At 53.6% G+C, this 17,619-nt stretch overlaps 6 protein-coding genes across 6 annotated transcripts; 2 read left to right on the forward strand and 4 right to left on the reverse strand.

The window, feature by feature from the left end:
- Window positions 1-567: 567 nt before the first annotated feature.
- Window positions 568-1,755, reverse strand: xylB-1 (Xylosidase/arabinosidase; the record flags this gene model as incomplete). The annotated part of the gene is made up of 3 exons (XM_066153162.1): window positions 568-751; window positions 797-840; window positions 916-936. The coding sequence occupies 3 exons, from the start codon at window positions 934-936 to the stop codon at window positions 568-570; spliced, it is 249 nt and encodes an 82-aa protein (XP_066007457.1).
- A 1,800-nt stretch (window positions 1,756-3,555) lies between these two features.
- On the reverse strand, window positions 3,556-4,684 carry ckb-1 (Casein kinase II subunit beta-1; the record flags this gene model as incomplete). Its single annotated transcript, XM_032019587.1, has 2 exons — window positions 3,556-4,428; window positions 4,526-4,684. 2 exons carry the CDS (start codon window positions 4,682-4,684, stop codon window positions 3,556-3,558), a joined length of 1,032 nt encoding a protein of 343 aa, XP_031883406.1.
- Window positions 4,685-5,380: 696 nt separating this feature from the next.
- On the forward strand, window positions 5,381-6,653 carry kdm8-0 (Lysine-specific demethylase 8; the record flags this gene model as incomplete). The annotated part of the gene is made up of 3 exons (XM_032019586.2): window positions 5,381-6,359; window positions 6,499-6,505; window positions 6,626-6,653. 3 exons carry the CDS (start codon window positions 5,381-5,383, stop codon window positions 6,651-6,653), a joined length of 1,014 nt encoding a protein of 337 aa, XP_031883408.2.
- A 373-nt stretch (window positions 6,654-7,026) lies between these two features.
- CYP94A1 (Cytochrome P450 94A1) lies at window positions 7,027-8,782 on the reverse strand (the record flags this gene model as incomplete). Its single annotated transcript, XM_032019585.1, has 4 exons — window positions 7,027-7,980; window positions 8,051-8,280; window positions 8,335-8,579; window positions 8,676-8,782. 4 exons carry the CDS (start codon window positions 8,780-8,782, stop codon window positions 7,027-7,029), a joined length of 1,536 nt encoding a protein of 511 aa, XP_031883420.1.
- A 1,044-nt stretch (window positions 8,783-9,826) lies between these two features.
- Window positions 9,827-10,773, forward strand: CGGC5_v014845 (uncharacterized protein; the record flags this gene model as incomplete). The annotated part of the gene is made up of 2 exons (XM_032019584.1): window positions 9,827-9,879; window positions 9,948-10,773. 2 exons carry the CDS (start codon window positions 9,827-9,829, stop codon window positions 10,771-10,773), a joined length of 879 nt encoding a protein of 292 aa, XP_031883411.1.
- Window positions 10,774-11,332: 559 nt separating this feature from the next.
- Window positions 11,333-14,444, reverse strand: CGGC5_v014846 (Phosphoenolpyruvate carboxykinase; the record flags this gene model as incomplete). The annotated part of the gene is made up of 8 exons (XM_032019583.1): window positions 11,333-12,676; window positions 13,468-13,501; window positions 13,609-13,733; window positions 13,792-13,833; window positions 13,886-13,935; window positions 14,018-14,043; window positions 14,105-14,153; window positions 14,339-14,444. 8 exons carry the CDS (start codon window positions 14,442-14,444, stop codon window positions 11,333-11,335), a joined length of 1,776 nt encoding a protein of 591 aa, XP_031883409.1.
- Between the last annotated feature and the right edge of the window lie 3,175 nt (window positions 14,445-17,619).

Below are 17,619 nucleotides of genomic sequence, written 5' to 3' on the forward strand. Positions count from 1 at the left end.
TCTAGCCTGACTGGCGAGGCTACCCATTCTTCCGGCACTGGAGCTGTGATTTCGTCTGGGACGGGAGAATATGACTCGCCCCGAAATCTTAAATGTAATTCCAGTTTTTCGGAATCATCCCTCGTAGTCAAGTTATACCCCGGAAGCGCCCGCGCGGTTCTGTTTGCTGGCAGTAAGACCAAACTCAAGTCGAGATGATGATTTTGCGTTAGGAAGACAGAGATGCCGGCCTCTTCCTCTTCTAGCGTGGGTGAAAAGTCTATTGTCACGCCATAAGTGAAGAGTGTATCCTGCTGTCGCCTACCCACGAACGTTTGCCCGCCAGGACCGGCGTAATTGCCATTGCGGGCTGTCAAGTTGAGCTTTGACGGCATGAGACGTAGGCTGTTGGAACGCTCAGGTGGTGATACTGTATATGAGCTTTCGACGGGATAACGCCAGTGTGTGAAATGAGCTGGCAGTGCTGAACCAGCCTCGAACTCAACACTATCAGCTGCAACTTCGCCCGACATGACCCAGTGGCTAAACTCGTCAGCCAAGTACCAGAGACAAGAGCCAGATGTCTTCTTAGCCAGAGCCCTCAATATCTAGATTTGCTGGTGGCATGGGCCAACCACTCATCTTGCCCTGAATGGGCGACATTTGCGGCCATTCTCCGTCTCGCCAGGTTACGGCGGTCAGGACTGTTTCACGGCCCATGGGAAAGTAAACCCACTCAGGGCCAGATCTTGTCGATAGCGCGACACCCCACCTTATTCATGTTAACATAGGCATCCACAATACTCAAACGACTTACCAGTTCCCTGAATCATCCTGGAAGAGGTCGGCATGTCCGACAGTCTGGACTGATGAGCTTTGGTATGCCATTCAGGCTGCTAGAGAGAAAAAAGCACAGTACAGCTCGCGAAAACTTACAGTAGGAGGTTGTGTTTGCATTGGTGAGAATTGGGTTGGCCGGATTTGACTCATATGGACCCCCAGCATTCTCCGAACGAGCTATCGTGACCATGTGGCCGACACCAGTACCGCCTGGTCCATGTCAGCGCCGATTCATACGCATGAATGTTGAGCCATTGCCTTCTGCAGCTAACAGGTAGTAGAGACCATCTTTCAAGTATATGTGTGGCCCTTCAGGCGCCTACAACAGGGTTAACTGTCAAGTGCCTCGATGTCCATGAGTCTGTATAAAGTCACCATGCCACCCGTGCCATTCCAAATTGTTCTCCATTCTCCAACTTCACCAGTATCGAGGTTCGCTTCAGCTTGCTGTAGCCAAGGACTTGCTACTGTTAGTCACACTGCACGGAATTCAATCTTTTGGCTCACGCGTGAGACCTACCCAATCTTCCAGGCATGTGCCCCGTTGATGTAAGTCTTCCCGTCTTTGTCCCAGAACGGCTCCGTGTCGTAGCCCACGAACTCAAAATGGGTTGCATTCGACCACGAAGAATCTTCATACGGATTAATGCTCTTGAAAATTATCTGCGATAAAGTGAGCATAAAAGCCCCCGGGACCAACGGCGAGGGCGGAGTGGACGGACATTATCCCACCTGGAAGCGTCATCTGCTGATCTATCATCGTCGACGAGGGTCGTCACTAGCCAGAAGGTCTCGTCGTGAAAACGCAATGTTGGTGCCCAAATGCCACTGACTTAAATAACACCAGTAGCCATGTACGTTGATGGCGGAGGACTGACCTAGTCGAACGATTGGTCTCGACCAGACGTGGAAGCTGATACTCTCGATTAAGAGCATGACCTGCGTCCCATGAGCACGGATTATTGAGATGAGCTGCTTGGGATATACCTATTAGCTTCCAGTTCTGCAAGTCTTTGCTAGCATGGAGGGGAATGCCCGGAAACGCGTTGAAGCTCGAGGAGGCGCAGAAGAAGGTGTTGTCCCATTCCGGGACAAATGTACAACTTGGATCCGGGTGAAATCCAGGAATGGCAGGGTTATAGAAGGTTGAATTAGAAGCCAAGGCCGTCCCACTTGGAATAAGAAAGATACACCACGTCGCAACTAGCCACCGAATACATGTTGATAGAGATTTCATATTGCACATACAACCGCTTCTATGATATAACACAAAAGTTCTTCAATCACGAAGTAACGAGGATATGATTTAAACTTATACCAGCCTGGTCGATCGTCTGTCAATTTGTGGTGCATGAGGAGGAACGCTAAGTGCCTTTATCCAGTGCAGATGCATCACCCCGCAGTCGTTCGTTCCGGGTGACATCACCGGATAAGCAGTCACTGCAGGATTTGAGCTTTCGGAAAATGTTCGCTGGAAATCTTTACTCGACTGAGATTTTTTGCGTTGTTATTTTGCCCCTTCTCTTGAAATTAGTAGAGTCGAGGATGACGGGGAAGCCGTGGAGGCAGCTGCTGCTGTTGCCGGCTGGGGGCTTGGGTGACGACTTCAGTATACTGGGAACGCTGAAGCTCAAAAAGAGCACATACCGTACTCGCAGGCTACATACTGGGGCGAAAAATCGTTGAAATTGGTCCAGATAGAGATCGAATCATCACCTACAAGCTGAGGAAACAGAGTATGATAGCCTTCACCGCGGTTATCGTAGAATACTAGACAGAAGACCGCAAGAGCTGTGTCCGTCGATCACGATCGCTCCCTACCTCGGCTGATCCCTCTGTCATTGATACTTGGATGAGATCACTTAGACCAACGGGATTGGGGTGCAGGCTTGGAAACTCCATTCGATTGGTCCCTGCCTGTACTGTCACAGCTTATGTTTGTAGGCCGACCTGTTCCCCGCCATGATGAAGACGCGGGGACTGAGTATTAATCCCGGTCAATGGCGGGGTTTCTTGGTCGTGTATGTTGGTTCATTGTCACGCTAGAAGCAAGCTGACCTGAGACAGGGCGGATTTGGACATCTGGCTTGCTGGAGCGATGGACCTCATTGTATTCATTCACGTGGCGGCATTTCCTCTCACCTGTAGAACTCAAATGTTCCCTCGCCAGCTCTAGAGAGGCGTGATCAGCTGGTTCTCGCCTCTATGCTGGGAACCGCGAGTCATCCAGAGGGAAGATCAGCGGGTTGGTGATGATAGTAATTAACCCCCACGGTCGAAACAACGCAATGGGGGCCATGAAACGGAGGGGCAAAACCAAGTTAGTAGTAGTCTTTGAATCGACCGACGAATTACATGCAGTCTATGTTCTGTCTCCAAAGGCCCAGAAATGCAGCGGCCGTCGCATTAAGCCTATACAGAAGGCACTGTTGCCTGCGAAGAGAATCGAATTCCGAACTCATTGACGGCGTGAGAGTCTTTACTTCCGTTATGCACCTTCCTCAGCAAACGCCGTGCCCCTTTTTTAGAGGTTAGGCGGGGGACTGCCTCCAAAACGCCTTCTACCTTATGCAGGGCATCCACTTCGAACGCATCACCTCCATCTCTGCAGTTCTCCTCCATTGTCGGACCTCTCTTCTTCCTTCAGCGTCCTCTTTTTCGGACGTTATTCGTCCCAGGTCCACACCAGCCGTGTGGCTACCGCGAGGCTGGCATCATCTGAAAACGCCTCATCTTTCAGAGCTCAGATTCAGCACCGTTCGTCTCAACGTTCATCGGGCTCCCGTTCTGTGCTTGCCGCTGCTGGCGAAGACGCGCGTTTCCACGCAGGGCACGGCGTCTGGGGGCAGGTCTTCCATTGCCATTCATGTTTTCGTCCTCCTCGTCCGAATCGGGATGCTCGTCAGCATATAGCCGCGCCTCGTCCAACTCCGTCATATCATCCGGTCGGTCCCTGAGCCATTGCATCCGAGGGCCAGATTTGGCAATCTCTGAGACGCGGAAACCGTAAATGCGAGGCTCATATATCCGGCCCGCTCCTAACCCGGGGGCAATGTTCTTGGAGTACATTCCGTTGACCGCCTCGAGCGAGTCGTCATTGATGCGCGCACCGCCGCTGCTGAGTACTTCAGCTCCACGCTTGGTCAAGTCGTACTCAGGGAATGTGAGAAGAAACAGAGCACCAAAAGTGCGGCCGAAGAAGGCACCGTCCACGGTCTGAAACCTGCTGTTGGGGGGAACGTAAACATCGAGGCAGGAAGGACAGAATAGCTTGACAGTGTCTTCGCCTGGAATGTCGGACAGGCCAACAGGAAGCGTCCTAGCTTGGTCGCAGTTCGTGCGTGGGCAGCAGCCGAAATGTCCCAACTCGTACTTCTCGCTCATTTGCTGTATGCCTGCTCTCGAGCAGATAAAGCGCTGGTGAATCAGGCCATAGAGCATCTCGGAGGAGGACTCAATCACGCTGAGGTCGCTGGCCATCCGACTGTGCTGTCTTCGGTCATGCCTGGGCCCGAGCCGGTCTTGATCTCCCGAGTCGTTTTCTTCCTCGTCCTCGTCGTCTTCTTCTTCCTCCTCATCATCCTCCTCGGGTTCCACGTCCAGAATCATCTGCACAAAAGAAGAGTTAGCGTAAGAAGATGCTTGGGGTGCTGCGGGGGTGGCAAATTGGGAAATCCAGGAGAAGCTGATGGATGGTTATGCGTACCTCGAGTGCCTCCTTGTACATCGCAACTTGATTCTGCAAACCCGTGAGGTTGAAGTCATCTTCAATGAACTCCTCCGAGACCTCAGCAAAGTACTCATGGCCGAGTAGGGAACAGAAGGAAGATATCCAAGACTCCGGGGCCCCCGAAGAGGTGGACATGTCGTCGAGGTAATCCAAGGTGAAGGTATTGAGGGGGTGTCGGGTAGAGCAAGGCAGTTGTCGCGTGAGCGAACTCGCGTTATCCGACGGATGGGATTGAAGTCGCTTCTATCCGTACGAGTTGAGTGTGTGTGATAACCCAGCAGCAAACAGGAGCGGCGCGAAGATGGCGGGGTAGGTGAGCGTCAAAAGGTCAGACGCGGCGCATGTCGAGCGCAAAGCACAGCAAGGTCGGCGGCAGTGATAAAATCGAAGATCGACGTTGGTTTCGCAAGAGATCGGACGTTCCGCGCGCAGCCAAGGTTGGAGTCGAGATATACTTTTTTTCGGGCCTCTTTTTGCTGAGGGAGAACGAGGTTGTATTTTGGGGAGCCTCTCAGCTTTTGCTGAACTTGGTGGGCTGTGGACAGTGGTGCCTCACGACGACGCCCAGCCCGCTTAGAGAAGGAGATTGCGGCCAATCATCGGTGTGGTCTGTGCACCAGATACGCTCGGTAAGCGGCCTGACATTTGTTCCGCTGCATCTTACCGAAGGTGAGCGGTGGCCTCACCGAGATCACAATGTCTCTTCCGTCGAACCACGTGATGTCAATTTGCTCTCCTCCGTTGTTGCAGCCACCGTCTCTCAATCTCTCTTTCCCTCTGCGCATTGTTTTGAGTCTCTGGGAGGGGAACTCGATAGCCGAGGCAGAGACCATGCAACCTCGCCCCATAAGATGCGGCTTGCGATTCGGCCGGGAGAAACCAGCATTCCACTCACATCGATGTTTCTCGACGATCAAGACCCTCAACGCTATCGAAGAGCCATTTGCCTCTGTCGGTGTCCCTGAGTTCAGAAGCTTGGCTTTTGAGGCGGGAAAGCCTCTGGCGTTCAAGCAACCAAATACGATTCCAAAACGACCATCCTTCCCAGCGTCGACGAAGTGGTTCATGCAAGATGAAACCAGCCTATCGCCATCATATCACGGAGAATGTCCCATGAGCTTTGCGCCTTACATGGACCGATTCGCTCATCATATGCTTCCATACGAATTCATGAGCCCACAGCTGTCCGAAGACGCAGGCTTGGTTGTCAACACCACAAGCCATTTTCTAACTTGGCTTGCGTCAGGTTCAGACCACTTGGGTGCCGTGCTGGCCGGCATCGTGCACGCCGCCGCTTACCCAGACGCCTCAGAGACAAAGTTCTCCTCGTTCAGCGCTCCATTGCTGCTGTTGCTCAAAGCAGTCGAGTTCAATAAGCTGCATGAGAAGAAGCTTAAACAACTTTACGTCGCTCAGGCCCAGCTACCAGACCTACCAATAGAACTGCAGGAAGATCTTCCAGTGCCTCGCATAGTCACAGACGCTGGTAAGGGTGATGTCTACAACTCAAGCATATGGCTCGGCTTGGAACCAACTTATACACCGCTGCATCGCGACCCGAACCCTAATCTCTTTTGCCAGTTGGTTGGCAAGAAAACCATCAGACTATTGCCGCCTTCCTCAGGAGATCGGTTGTATCGACGAGTGCAGACGCAGATTCAGCATTCTGGCAATGGTCGGATTCGAACGTCTGAGATGATGGAGGGTCGAGAGAGGGTGGTTTTGAACACGGCCGTTTGGGGTATGGAAGGCCCTGAAGACCTTGTCGAAGCGAAACTGGATCCTGGCGACGCCTTATTCATTCCCAAGGGTTGGTGGCATAGCGTCAAGAGTGGGCATCACGACGGGCGGCTCAATGCATCTGTGAACTGGTGGTTCCGATAATAAATCTGATCTCCGGGAAACCAGTGGACGATGATTGGATTGACGTCAATTATATCGTGTTTCAGGCCGAAGGTGAGCTTCAAGACACTCAAAAATACATGAGAAAAAAAAATTTAAAAATAAGGGAAAGGAAAGGAGAGAAAAATCACGTAGCTCCAGGCTTGACGTTCACTGACTAGCCTGTGGTTGAAGGTACTCCACCGACTGCGACACATTCTAGACGGGTTTGCCACAGCTTTAAATTCAACACAACTCCACACTCAGCACAATAGCTCAGGGGTAGAGCGCTGGGCTCATAACCCAGAGGTCCCTGGATCGAAACCAGGTTGTGCTAAGACTTCCTCTTTTTGGCCTTATTTTTTTTCCCCCGCTTCTTTCCCTTTTTCTCTATGTGCTTGCTCTACAGAGTTTGCGTCTGTTTGTCACGTTGGAACTCTACTACCGCCCCCTCAATATGGTTGGTCAAATGACTGACAGAATATGTGCTCTGGCTTAAATGTTCATTATGCCAATGTAAGGCTCAGGGCATCGCTTAATATGACATGCCAATTACTCAGCGAAGGGACTACATCGCGAGGGTGCCGCAAACTTCGTCATTTGCTGCACACGTCGTGCCTGCTTCGCACCACGCAAGGCAGGCCGTCCTTCATGGGCAGTGTGAGGCTACTCTTGCTAACTCTTTCAAAGTCATCAACTCTGACGCATTCGAAAAGCCCGGCCACAGTGGCAATGACTTGGACGGCTATAATCTCAGCCATTTTCTTGCCTAAGCAAGTTCTAGGTCCGCCATTGAACACCGGGAACTCGGATGTAGTCTTGTTGAGGACCTTGCCATCAACCAGCCAGCGCTCAGGGCGGAAATGGTCTGCATCTGGGCCCCAGGTAACCCGAGAACGGTTCATTGCCCAAGTGCACCAAACGATGACGGAGTTTTGCGGTAAAAATGTTCCGTCTGGAAGTGTCGTGGCTTGAACGACCTGCTTGATCTCGAAAGGAATGGGCGGGAAGATGCGCAGAGCTTCACAGAAAACTGCGAATGTGTATGGCGTTGATGTCGGATTGCATCGTTCGGAAATGGTCTTCTCAAAGCTTTTCTCGCTGCCTGCCGTGAGGCTGTCGACTTCGTCTCTGATCTTAACCACAACGTCGGGGTGTTTCATCAGGAGGTAGAAGGTCCATGTGAGGGCTTGCGCTGTGGTGTCTCTGCCTGCAGAGAGGTAGTTTAGCGCGGCGTCCGCAACTAACTGCTCATCGCCAATGGCGTCCAAAAAGGAATGGATCAGGCTTCCTGAAATATCGTTCAGTCTATCAACGGCCTCTTCCGCCGAGACCGTATCGACCGGCTTTCCAGCACGCTTTTCACTGTCACCCGTCGCACTTGATACGATTCTTTGACCAAATGACTTGACGATGGATATTGATTCTCGAAATCGCCTTCCAGTGAAAATTTCCGTGATAAACCAGAGAGGATTCTGAAATCTCTCGGCTGTTGCGCCAGATGCGTAGTCGAAAGCCAAGCCAAACTCGTCTTCGGCGTGCATTTCCATCTGAACGCTCATTAGCCACCGTCAGACTCCATCGCAGATTCGTTAGTGTCAGGTTACGAGATGAACATACGTTATAAGCCATCTTTCCCATGAGCTGAGTTGTGATTTCGTGAAATACGCCTTGTAAATCGACCGAGACACCACTCGAAGCCCTTTCTTGTAACAAAGCTACGCTTTGGGACAGATACCGCGGCAAGGCGACGTCTGTGAGAACCCCCAGGTTGGATGTGTTGAGGAAGTTTAGCCCAACTTTCCGCTGGACCTTCCACAAACCACCGTCTACATTGATGATGCCATTTCCTGAGATGAATGAGCTCACCGAGATTTTCGCCAGAGCCATGTCTCAGCACTCACCAAACAGATCCCGCGACCGTCCCTTGAAAAACTCGCCTTTAGCAAAGATGCCTTCATGCTTGAACACGTATTCGAGGTTCTTAGGGTCACTGATGATGACCCCAGGTGGCAAGCTCGGAACCGAGATTTGCAATGTTTCGTAGCCATGAAGCTGTTCACACTTGGTGAACCAGTCAAACAGCTTCTGGCGATCTCTCAGAAAGTTGATGCCATTCCCAGCCAGCGGTAATGTGTCAGGCGGGCGTCTCAAAACCAGTCAGCATGGCGTTGTATGTCCAGATACTCCACGCCCTTCCTGTCCGGGAATCGCGTGTCATTTTAAAATATGGTTTATAGCTTACCTCAATGGGACGCCATTCCGTCTCAGCTTGGGCTGTCCCAATACGACATACAAAAAGAGGGCGACTACTCCGGCCGCGAGTACCGTTGGGATGTTTAGGTAGCCCATGCTGTGATACTCTTCATCGACAGAGAAGATTGCCAATTGATATCGGTCTAACTCCAGAGATCTGATGAGGTTGAACCTCGTTGAGCCTCGTATCCACGTCAGACGAGTCTATGGCACGAAGGAAGATGCGGGCACAGGGTCGAAGAAGTTGCATCAACCTCGAGTATCATTCGCACGCACAAATGCCCTCCGAAGCTCGTCTTAGTCTGGCAAAAGGGGACTGGTCGTAACAGGGTCGGCCGAATGGTCTGAGCCTTGAACACACAGTGAACGCGGCAGCAAGATCACGGAGGTCGCGGGGGTTGGAGTCTCAAGTGTCGGAATTGTCCAGTGAGAGCGAAGCGATTGGAACTGACTCCCTCTGTTGGGGGCTTTGCCAGAAACCTACCCGACAAGTTCCCGCAGGTCCGGACCACAGCTTCAGTGGGGAGGAGGTAGCTTCCCAGCCCCTGAGGCGGCTCTTTCAAGACCTACACCATGTACCATCTCACCTTAAGATACCTTAGGTAGCTACCTAATAAATGCGCCGGGGAGGCTGAGTTGCCACCAGCACCTAGGTAAGGTGCCTACCTAGGTACCTAGTTATTATGCTTCACATGCGACGATGGAATGGAGATTGGATCCGACCTGTGCCACAAGGGAACATTTGGAGTTTGATGCCCTGAACCGGGGGCTCTGGACCCCTGTCCTGGGGCTGTCCCTGTCTCAATTGGCAGCTAAGGGCGTCTAGCGAGTGCGATAGCTTCCGTCCCTGCTGGCGGGGAGCTTCGGCACGAACTGTGCAAGGAACCCAACACTTGTTCGATTTACCCTCAACAATACTGGGCGTCGTCCAATCTGCTGCGTGACTTGCGATCGCGGGCGCTGTTTGGCTTCTCAGTGCATTGAAGTCCAGCCTCGGACGCGTCACATGCCGCGTTGATGCCGAAACTCTCACCTACAAGGGTTTGACGATATATCCTCTGTCACCTGCTACTTAGCATTCTGCAGATTTCCTGCCAACTGTACCGCAACACCAACCGGCCGAATACCGACGTCATCACGATGGCGCCTCTCGTCCCTCGCTTCCACTTGTTCGAGATTGACGACCAGCCATGGTGTGTATAAGAAGACCAGTGCGCCTGCGTTCTCCGCCATCAAAAGCTGACAACCCACGCATCTTAAGGTTCCCGTCCTTCCTCCGCGCTCTTGTCCAAGAAGGCCTCCACGCGACCTGGGTTAACAAGTTCCCCGTCCTACAAACGGCCTCGCCCGCACACATCGCCGCCCAAATCCTCCAGCGGACCCTTGGTACACGACTCTCCTCCTACACCTTCATCGACTTTTGCGCCGGCTCGGGAGGCCCCACCCCGGCCATCGAGCGGGCCGTGAACCGCCATCTTACCGCCCAGAAGCAACCTAACGTCGACTTTGTCCTGACCGACCTGTGGCCGAACCCTGAGAGCTGGGCGCGCGCCGCTGCCAAGAGCGAGCACATTGGCTACGAACCCAAGAGCGTCGACGCCGCAAACGCGCCCCGTGATCTGCTCGCTGGGTACCGCGGCAAGGACAAGAAGATCTTCCGCTTGTTCAACCTGGCCTTCCATCATTTCGATGACCCATTGGCCAAAGCGATTTTGAAGAACACGCTCGAGACCTCGGACGGTTTCGCCATTTTCGAGCTTCAAGGTCGCGACCTCTATTCCATCATTTTACCCGCCATCCTTGGCATTGGCGTGTTCCTCCTGGCTCCTCTTCATGCGTGGAAGTTGGGTTCGCTCAACGCGCTCATATTCACATACCTTGTCCCTATCCTGCCATTCGTCCTGGTTTTCGACGGATACATCTCAGCGCTAAGGACAAGAACGCCCGACGAGGTTGAGGCGCTGATGAGATCGTGCGGGGCCAGGATGGAAGGTTGGGAAGTAAGAAGTGGCAAAGACGCACACATCCATGGTCTTGGCTATGTAAACTGGATCGTCGCGGAGAAGACATCATCTCGAGACTGGTAAGGAAGTACACCGGTTGGAGAGACGTGGTACCTGGGAAAATGTTGCCTGCGAGCACGTGGGGTATAATTGAGGACATGTGATAATGACTTGTACCCAAAAGCGGTAGCTATTTGACGAACCAACTTACGAGAAAAACACACACAACCCACTACAACCAGATAGTTCGTCATCGCTGCGGTCCGCACATTAAATATCTTGTGCACAATGGTGCCCAACTGATAGCCAAGAAATGCATCTTGATTTCAAAACCATCAACAAGTGATCAAATTTCCGAAGGCGTTATACCGTCCGTGTCACTTTCAGTACAGCTCGACTGGTTTGCTTCAAAATTGCTTTCATTTTCATTCTATCAAATGAAGCCCAGATCACATGACTCCTGTTTTAACAGTACATAAAACCTCAAGGCCGCGATCCTATCTGCGGCATCGTGATGTGTCGAGAGCTCGTCATCGACATCCCAATTTCCCGGAACCCATGGTGATTAAAAGAAGAAACTTTGTCATAGCCCGTCACATGCAACCCGTGAAATAAGCAACGCTAATGTAGGTATGCTCTGTGCTTAAACAACGGGGCCAGCCTTGACGACATCTTCTGTCGCCTCGCTCGCATACTTCTTGAAGTTCTCGTTGAAGAGGACACCAAGCTTCTTGACCTCGGTGTTGAAGCTTTCACCACCCGCGGTCCAGGCGGCCTTGGGGTTGAGTAGTTCTGAAGGAACACCAGGGCAAGTCTTGGGGACCTGCAGGTTGAAGGTGTCGTAGGTCTCGTACTCGACCTTGGCAAGCTCGCCAGAGTGGATGGCGTCGAGAATGGCGCGAGTGTACTTGAGAGGGCAGCGCTTGCCGCCCTGGGCAGCACCAGCACCAACCCAACCGGTGTTGAGGAGCCAAGCATTCGCGTTGTGATGCTCGATCTTGTCCGCAAGCATCTTGGCGTAGCGCATGGGGTGCAGGGCCAAGAAGGGCTGGGCAAAGCAGGAGGAGAAGGTGGCCTGGGGCTCGGTCACACCGTCCTCGGTGCCAGCCATCTTGGAAGTGTAGCCAGAGATGAAGTGGAACATGGTCTGGGCGCTGTCCAGCTTGGAGATGGGGGGCAAGACACCACGGGCGTCGCAAGTGAGGAGGACGATGTTGGAGGGGTGTGAGTCTGACTTGCAGGGGATCTTGGCGTTGTTGATGTACTCAATGGGGTATGCGCATCGAGTGTTCTCGGTGAGGGTGCAATCATCATAGTCGACGACACGAGTCTCGGGATCGAAAACAACGTTCTCGAGGACGGAGCCGAAGCGGATAGCGCCAAAGATGTCAGGCTCCTTCTCGGCAGACAGGCCGATGGTCTTGGCGTAGCATCCGCCCTCAATGTTGAAGACACCACGGTCGGACCAGCAGTGCTCGTCGTCACCGATGAGGGCACGCTGGGGGTCCGCGGACAGGGTAGTCTTGCCGGTACCCGAAAGACCGAAGAAGAGGGTAACATCGCCGTTCTTGCCCTCGTTGGCAGAAGAGTGAAGGGTGAGGACGTTGTGCTTGATAGGCATCTCGTAGAAGAGGACGGTGAAGACACCCTTCTTCATCTCACCGGCGTACTCGGTGCCGAGAATGACCATCTCCTTCTCGGCGAAGTTGATGGCAACCGAGGTGCCGGAGGTCATACCCTCGGTGTATCGGTTGGCGGGGAAAGAGCCGGCATTGTAGATGGTGTAGTCGGGGTGGAAGTGCTCCAGCTCCTCGCGAGGAGGGCGAATGAGCATGTTCCTCATGAACAAAGCATGGTAGGCGCGGGCGCAGATAACGCGGACACGAATGCGGTACTTCTCGTCCCAACCGGCGTAACCGTCGACGACGTAGATGCGATTCCTCGTGTTGAGGTAGTCGATGGCACGCTCACGGTTGATCTTCCAGACCTAGAGTTCTCACATGTCAGCACTCGTTCGGTGACTGGTCGACTCGGTGCATATGTGGGCCCAGGGCCGGGAAAAGCAGGAGTGTGGATCTGCAGCATTGCGGGGGAGGACAACAGGGGGCGGTAGAGTTTAGCTCGGCCTGCATCCAAAATGCGGGGCCGGCATTCTGCACCTGCACTTCCTGGGTCGAAGGGGGAAAGCGAAAGGGGCAGACAGGAGGGGCAGCGCCGGCAGCCTATGACGACACAGCACACACGGCACGAGACCGTATCATCGCAAGACCGGCACGCCCAACTCGAGCAAAGCCCACACGAGCCAGCCAGCTCCAGCTTGCTGCCGACCCGCGCACATCGGACGAAAGCATCTCGATGAGACCCTCCAGCACACGTGCCAACCAATGCGCATCATCTTTGCGCAAAATGGGCCAAAGGGAGTGGAAACACGGCTGCTAGGTGCAGCGTCGATCTGAAACATGACGTATCCGTCAACCACAAAGACTTTGCGGGAAATCTGCCACGCTGACTCGGATTTGAACCAAGCTGCAAAGAGACGACATGGTGATTTTTGCTGGGTCTTGCTGGCCAACAGACGGTCGTGTGACCAGACGTGTGTTCTGCACCTATGTGCGGGCATGCGTGTGTCTGAAGAATGTAGCGGGCAACGAGCTAGGGCTAGGCTGTTCGAGACGGGTTTGGATGGGCTGAGGGCAGGACAAAGGAAGCCGACTGGAACCGCAGCAGCTGCTTGGGAGCTTGCGTCTGCATCCTGACTCGACTTGGGGTTTCTCTTACCTCGGGTGACATGGGCTTGTTCACAGGACCCCACCTGAAAAATGCTGTGTTAGCAAATGGTTACGCACTGAATGGTCAGCGCCAGCCAAACTGCCGGGCACCGAATGTGTCGTTGCGCAAAGCGTTCGGGAGCAAGCTTACCAAATGTCGTTCTTGGAGCTGTCCTCCTCGACAATGCGCTTGTCCAGAGGCGAGCGACCAGTCTTCTTTCCGGAATAGGCAGTGAGAGCTCCACTTGAGGTGATGGCGGAACCAGTCTCGTACACCTACGATTCTTTGTTAGCTGGAATGCGCAACCACCCGGTTGCTTGGGCATGTACTCACCAGCGCATCTTCGTACAGAGCGGGAACAGAGGGGTTGGGAATCTGGGAGATTGTGTTAGTGCCTTATACGACATGTCTGAGGCGATCATCATACAATAGCGACGCGGTCGTAGTCGATGTGGGCAGTCTCGTGGAGCTCCTCCTCTGTTCCAACATGTCAGCTAGGCTCGTTGCCGTGAAAGTATGCAATTGAGGAGGGTCGGCTCGAGAGGGGAATTGGTCATACCGAGCTCAGTGTGCTCGTGGTGGGGACTGTAAATGGACGTTAGTTGGGTTGGTCTCTTGGTTGTGCGGGTATTATGGACAAACATACGCAACACCACCGGGGTGGAGAGGAGTCTTGTTGACGTTGCTGACAATCACTGTGAGATTCGACATGTTAGTTGGTGGTGATTTGGCAGGAACAAGCCATGAGCGGGAGGCGGCGATGGGATATATCAAGGTGCTCAGGTCCGAGACGCAGACAAGGTTTGCGTCTAAGTGGAAGAAGTCGGGTGGAGGATTGGGGGAGGTGACGAGACGAGGAGGCGAGGAAGAGGAGACGAACTTTTGCGTAAATCTGCCTGGTATCCTTCTGCGAGAATCTGTGACTTTGGGCCCTTTACTGCTGGATCAGTGTAGGGAGAGGCACTGCGTTGGACGGGATCCTTCATGTTTATAAAGATTCTGAGAGATGAAAGAAGTCGGGTGTTGAAGGCTTGGAAAGGCTTGGAGGCTTGTGTTCTCTTCCGCTTTCAGGGATCCAAAAAGGAATCGTATCCACTTGGAGGAGTGTGAGCGTGTAGGTAGAGTGGTGTAGACAAGGCTGCTTCGTGGCTTGCTCAGACCGGAACCGAGGATAGAAGGGCCAGAACGGGGTCCTCCACTTATAAGAACGGGCGCGGCTTGTGGAGTCGCGGGGGCGAAGGCAGCAATGCCAGTGGTTAGTTTGCCGTTGCTGCGCGCTTCACGATATTATCTCGGGTTCGATGAACGGGAGAAGACCCTTGTGCGGGTTCGGGATAGAGGAGGAATAGGGAGAGAACGGGGGTGTACTTGAATGGGGGGGGTGTCAAGGAGGGATGCGGGAAGGGTGTCTGTTTAGCTGGACATGAGCGGGAAGTTGGGGTCGGCGGTGCAGGATGGGTCAAAAATGGCAGATGGTAAGGTGAAGAGCATCTTGGATTGCCTCATCGTCCCAAGATAACGAGGCCCGACCCTGTCAGTTGTGTTTTATTCGGGCCATGTTATCGCGGGGGGCCGGAGCATCTCGTAGCTGAAAGACGGGACGCTAATTGCCTTGGGTGGAGTGGGCATTCAAGGTGGGCCTGGAATAGATAATTGGAAGCAGTTTATTAGTTGGCAGTTGACTACCTAGGTAGGTAGGTAGTGTATCCAATAGGTACTCGTAGGTGATAGCTTGGTTGGTCCGCTGGTTGGACGAGTTTGCGGTCAGAGGGAGAAAGGGCCAAACCATGTGTGTATTTGCAAGGGAAGAGTAATTGATATCCAATACGCTGCCTGTGGCCGCTGGCGAACCAAGGACCCAGGATTGACTGGAAGGCGTGGAACTTGGATGGGAGAGGGGGGAGGGGTGGGGGGGGGGGGGGGGGGGGGCACCGTAGGAGGGGCAACACAACGCGGGTGTGCAGGTGGTGTGTCACGGAGAGTTGTGGGGCAGCTTCTCCACAGTCTGCAGTCTGCTCCCGTACGTCTCCGTTGCGTCGGCTTGGGGCTCCCGAATCCTGGCTAACCCGTGGCTGCTTTTCGAGATTTCGAGGTTTGCATCTGTGAGTGAACTCCAGAGTTCGGGCGGCCTCCGGAACCTGTTCTTCAGGCTGAGAATGACAGCCCGAACGAACACGTACCTGTGGCACGTAAGATACATCCCTCCTCACCTTAGGGTACCTTAGGTACCTACTAACCTACCTACCTTACGCCGTACATTACCTTACCTCAAGCACGATTGTACGGCCCTTGGCTTGATGATCGATTATCCCACCCGCCGCCCGGATAATTATTATCCAAACGCATCTTTGGGTGAGGTGGGCAACGGAACGGAACTGCTTGCGGGGACTCTAGTTCAAACACACAATGCCATCTCCCATACCTGTCTTTGGTTCCTCGTTGCTTTTCCTTTGTTAAAGTGCATGATCGAGTCAGTATCAAACAGACCGCTTCGCTCGGATAAAAGCATCTTTTAGCTGGCACAGGCACCTTTTCTCTGAAGGTTTCCAGATTTTGCAAGATGAGGTGGGCTGTCTGCTCTGTAAGGTAAGGTACTTACCTATTCGTAAATGTGCTACTTGTATCAGGCACTCGAGTAAGGTCCCTAGCGCTGAGCTGGCGCATGCGAGGCCGATGTTCCTGGGTAAGGGTACGTAAACTCCCATAGCAGACCTCCGCGCATGTGCTGCTGTCCAATGTGGCAGGCGTGCCTTGCCGCTGCGCAAGCCTCCGTGTCCAGGGCAGTCTACTACCCAATCTCAATCTCCCCCAGCCATGGCATCTCCAAGACTCCCATTTCCCGCCCTCTCCTCCCCCCCGCCCCCGAACCCGCCCACCAACAGGCCAAGCCTCTCATGGGGTCACCGACGTTGGCGTTCCCATTTTGGTCCTTTGGTCTGATCTGGCCCTGCTCGCCCTACAGCTATGCTACCTTGCCATTCCCAGCGTTGACCACTCCTGACTGGGCCCTGCTTGCTGCTGTGCTGGGTCGCCCGTCTGCTCTCGAATCTTGCCGCATCTCAAAGCCGGGGCCGCTAACGCGGGAAAGTCTAAACATCATTTTTTCTCCTGCTTCATCAGCCCTCTCCTCGTGCCCGTTTCTCAGAGTCCTTTGTTCCAGTCTTCCGATGCCCCTCTCCCTTCCGCGCGTGTCTCGTCTGCTCTCTGTGACCGGCACATGGCTGCCGTCCGCCTGTCCCTTCCCCACGTCTTCTGTTCGGGTTCGACGTGCGTGGTAGGTAGTTGCATTTCTCCGTCTCTCACTTCTCAGCGGCATGTGTCGAGGAAAAGCTGAAACGGCGTCTACGAAAATACTTAGGAACACCTTTACTTGTCACTCGTGGCCGTGTCCACCGGCGGGCGGCGGCAATGCAATGCGAGAAGCAAAATCCCATCCGACTGACAAGGCCGTTTTCCCAACCGCACGCCCCCCTTATCTCGTCCAAGTTGGCGTACCTAGCTTCATTGTCGCATTCCTGATTCTCCATCGGAGCATCACGGAAACGAGCACCGCAGCAGTCATTAACAGCCCCAAAACGAGCCCCAAGCATTGCAAAAGATGACGTTCGGCTGCTGCTCGAGAGCCGCTTGGCCCCGCCGCAATCCCACCTTGCACCCTCCACGTAGCCGAGCATCTAGTGCAAGTTACCCCGCGCCCCGTTCCCCATGACCAATCACCCTCCGTCTTCATGCAGAGAGGCTTACCTTCAGCTATTCGTTCCGACATTCTCCGGCAAGCAATACCAACTTCCACTGCTGTCCCCCCCCCCCTTGACGCCGCCGCCTAACTTCTACGATAGTATGTCCTGGAATATCAGTTAGGGTCCCCCAAAGATTAGAAAAGTGTGAGAGCACAGCAACGTAACAGTACGTACAGGGCAGGGGGGTTTACTATGTAGACGTAGCCACTTGGCTGAATGTTGATCCATCGCTGCCTTTGCACCTAGGGTCTTTTTCGCTATGACGAATGTTGCTATTACGTACATGCCGGCTTTTACGAGCCCTCGTGACCGCCGAAATTTCAAGAAATAGGAGTTAGCTTCTCAGGCGCAGACCGCCCTCAATCAAGGGGTTGTGCATCACTTGACCTGGCACGTTCCCGGGGAAAAAAGAAACGAGATT

This window comes from Colletotrichum fructicola (genome assembly GCF_000319635.2).
Source record: "Colletotrichum fructicola Nara gc5 chromosome Unknown KSG_Nara_v1_contig09, whole genome shotgun sequence".
Classification (NCBI taxonomy): domain Eukaryota; kingdom Fungi; phylum Ascomycota; class Sordariomycetes; order Glomerellales; family Glomerellaceae; genus Colletotrichum; species Colletotrichum fructicola.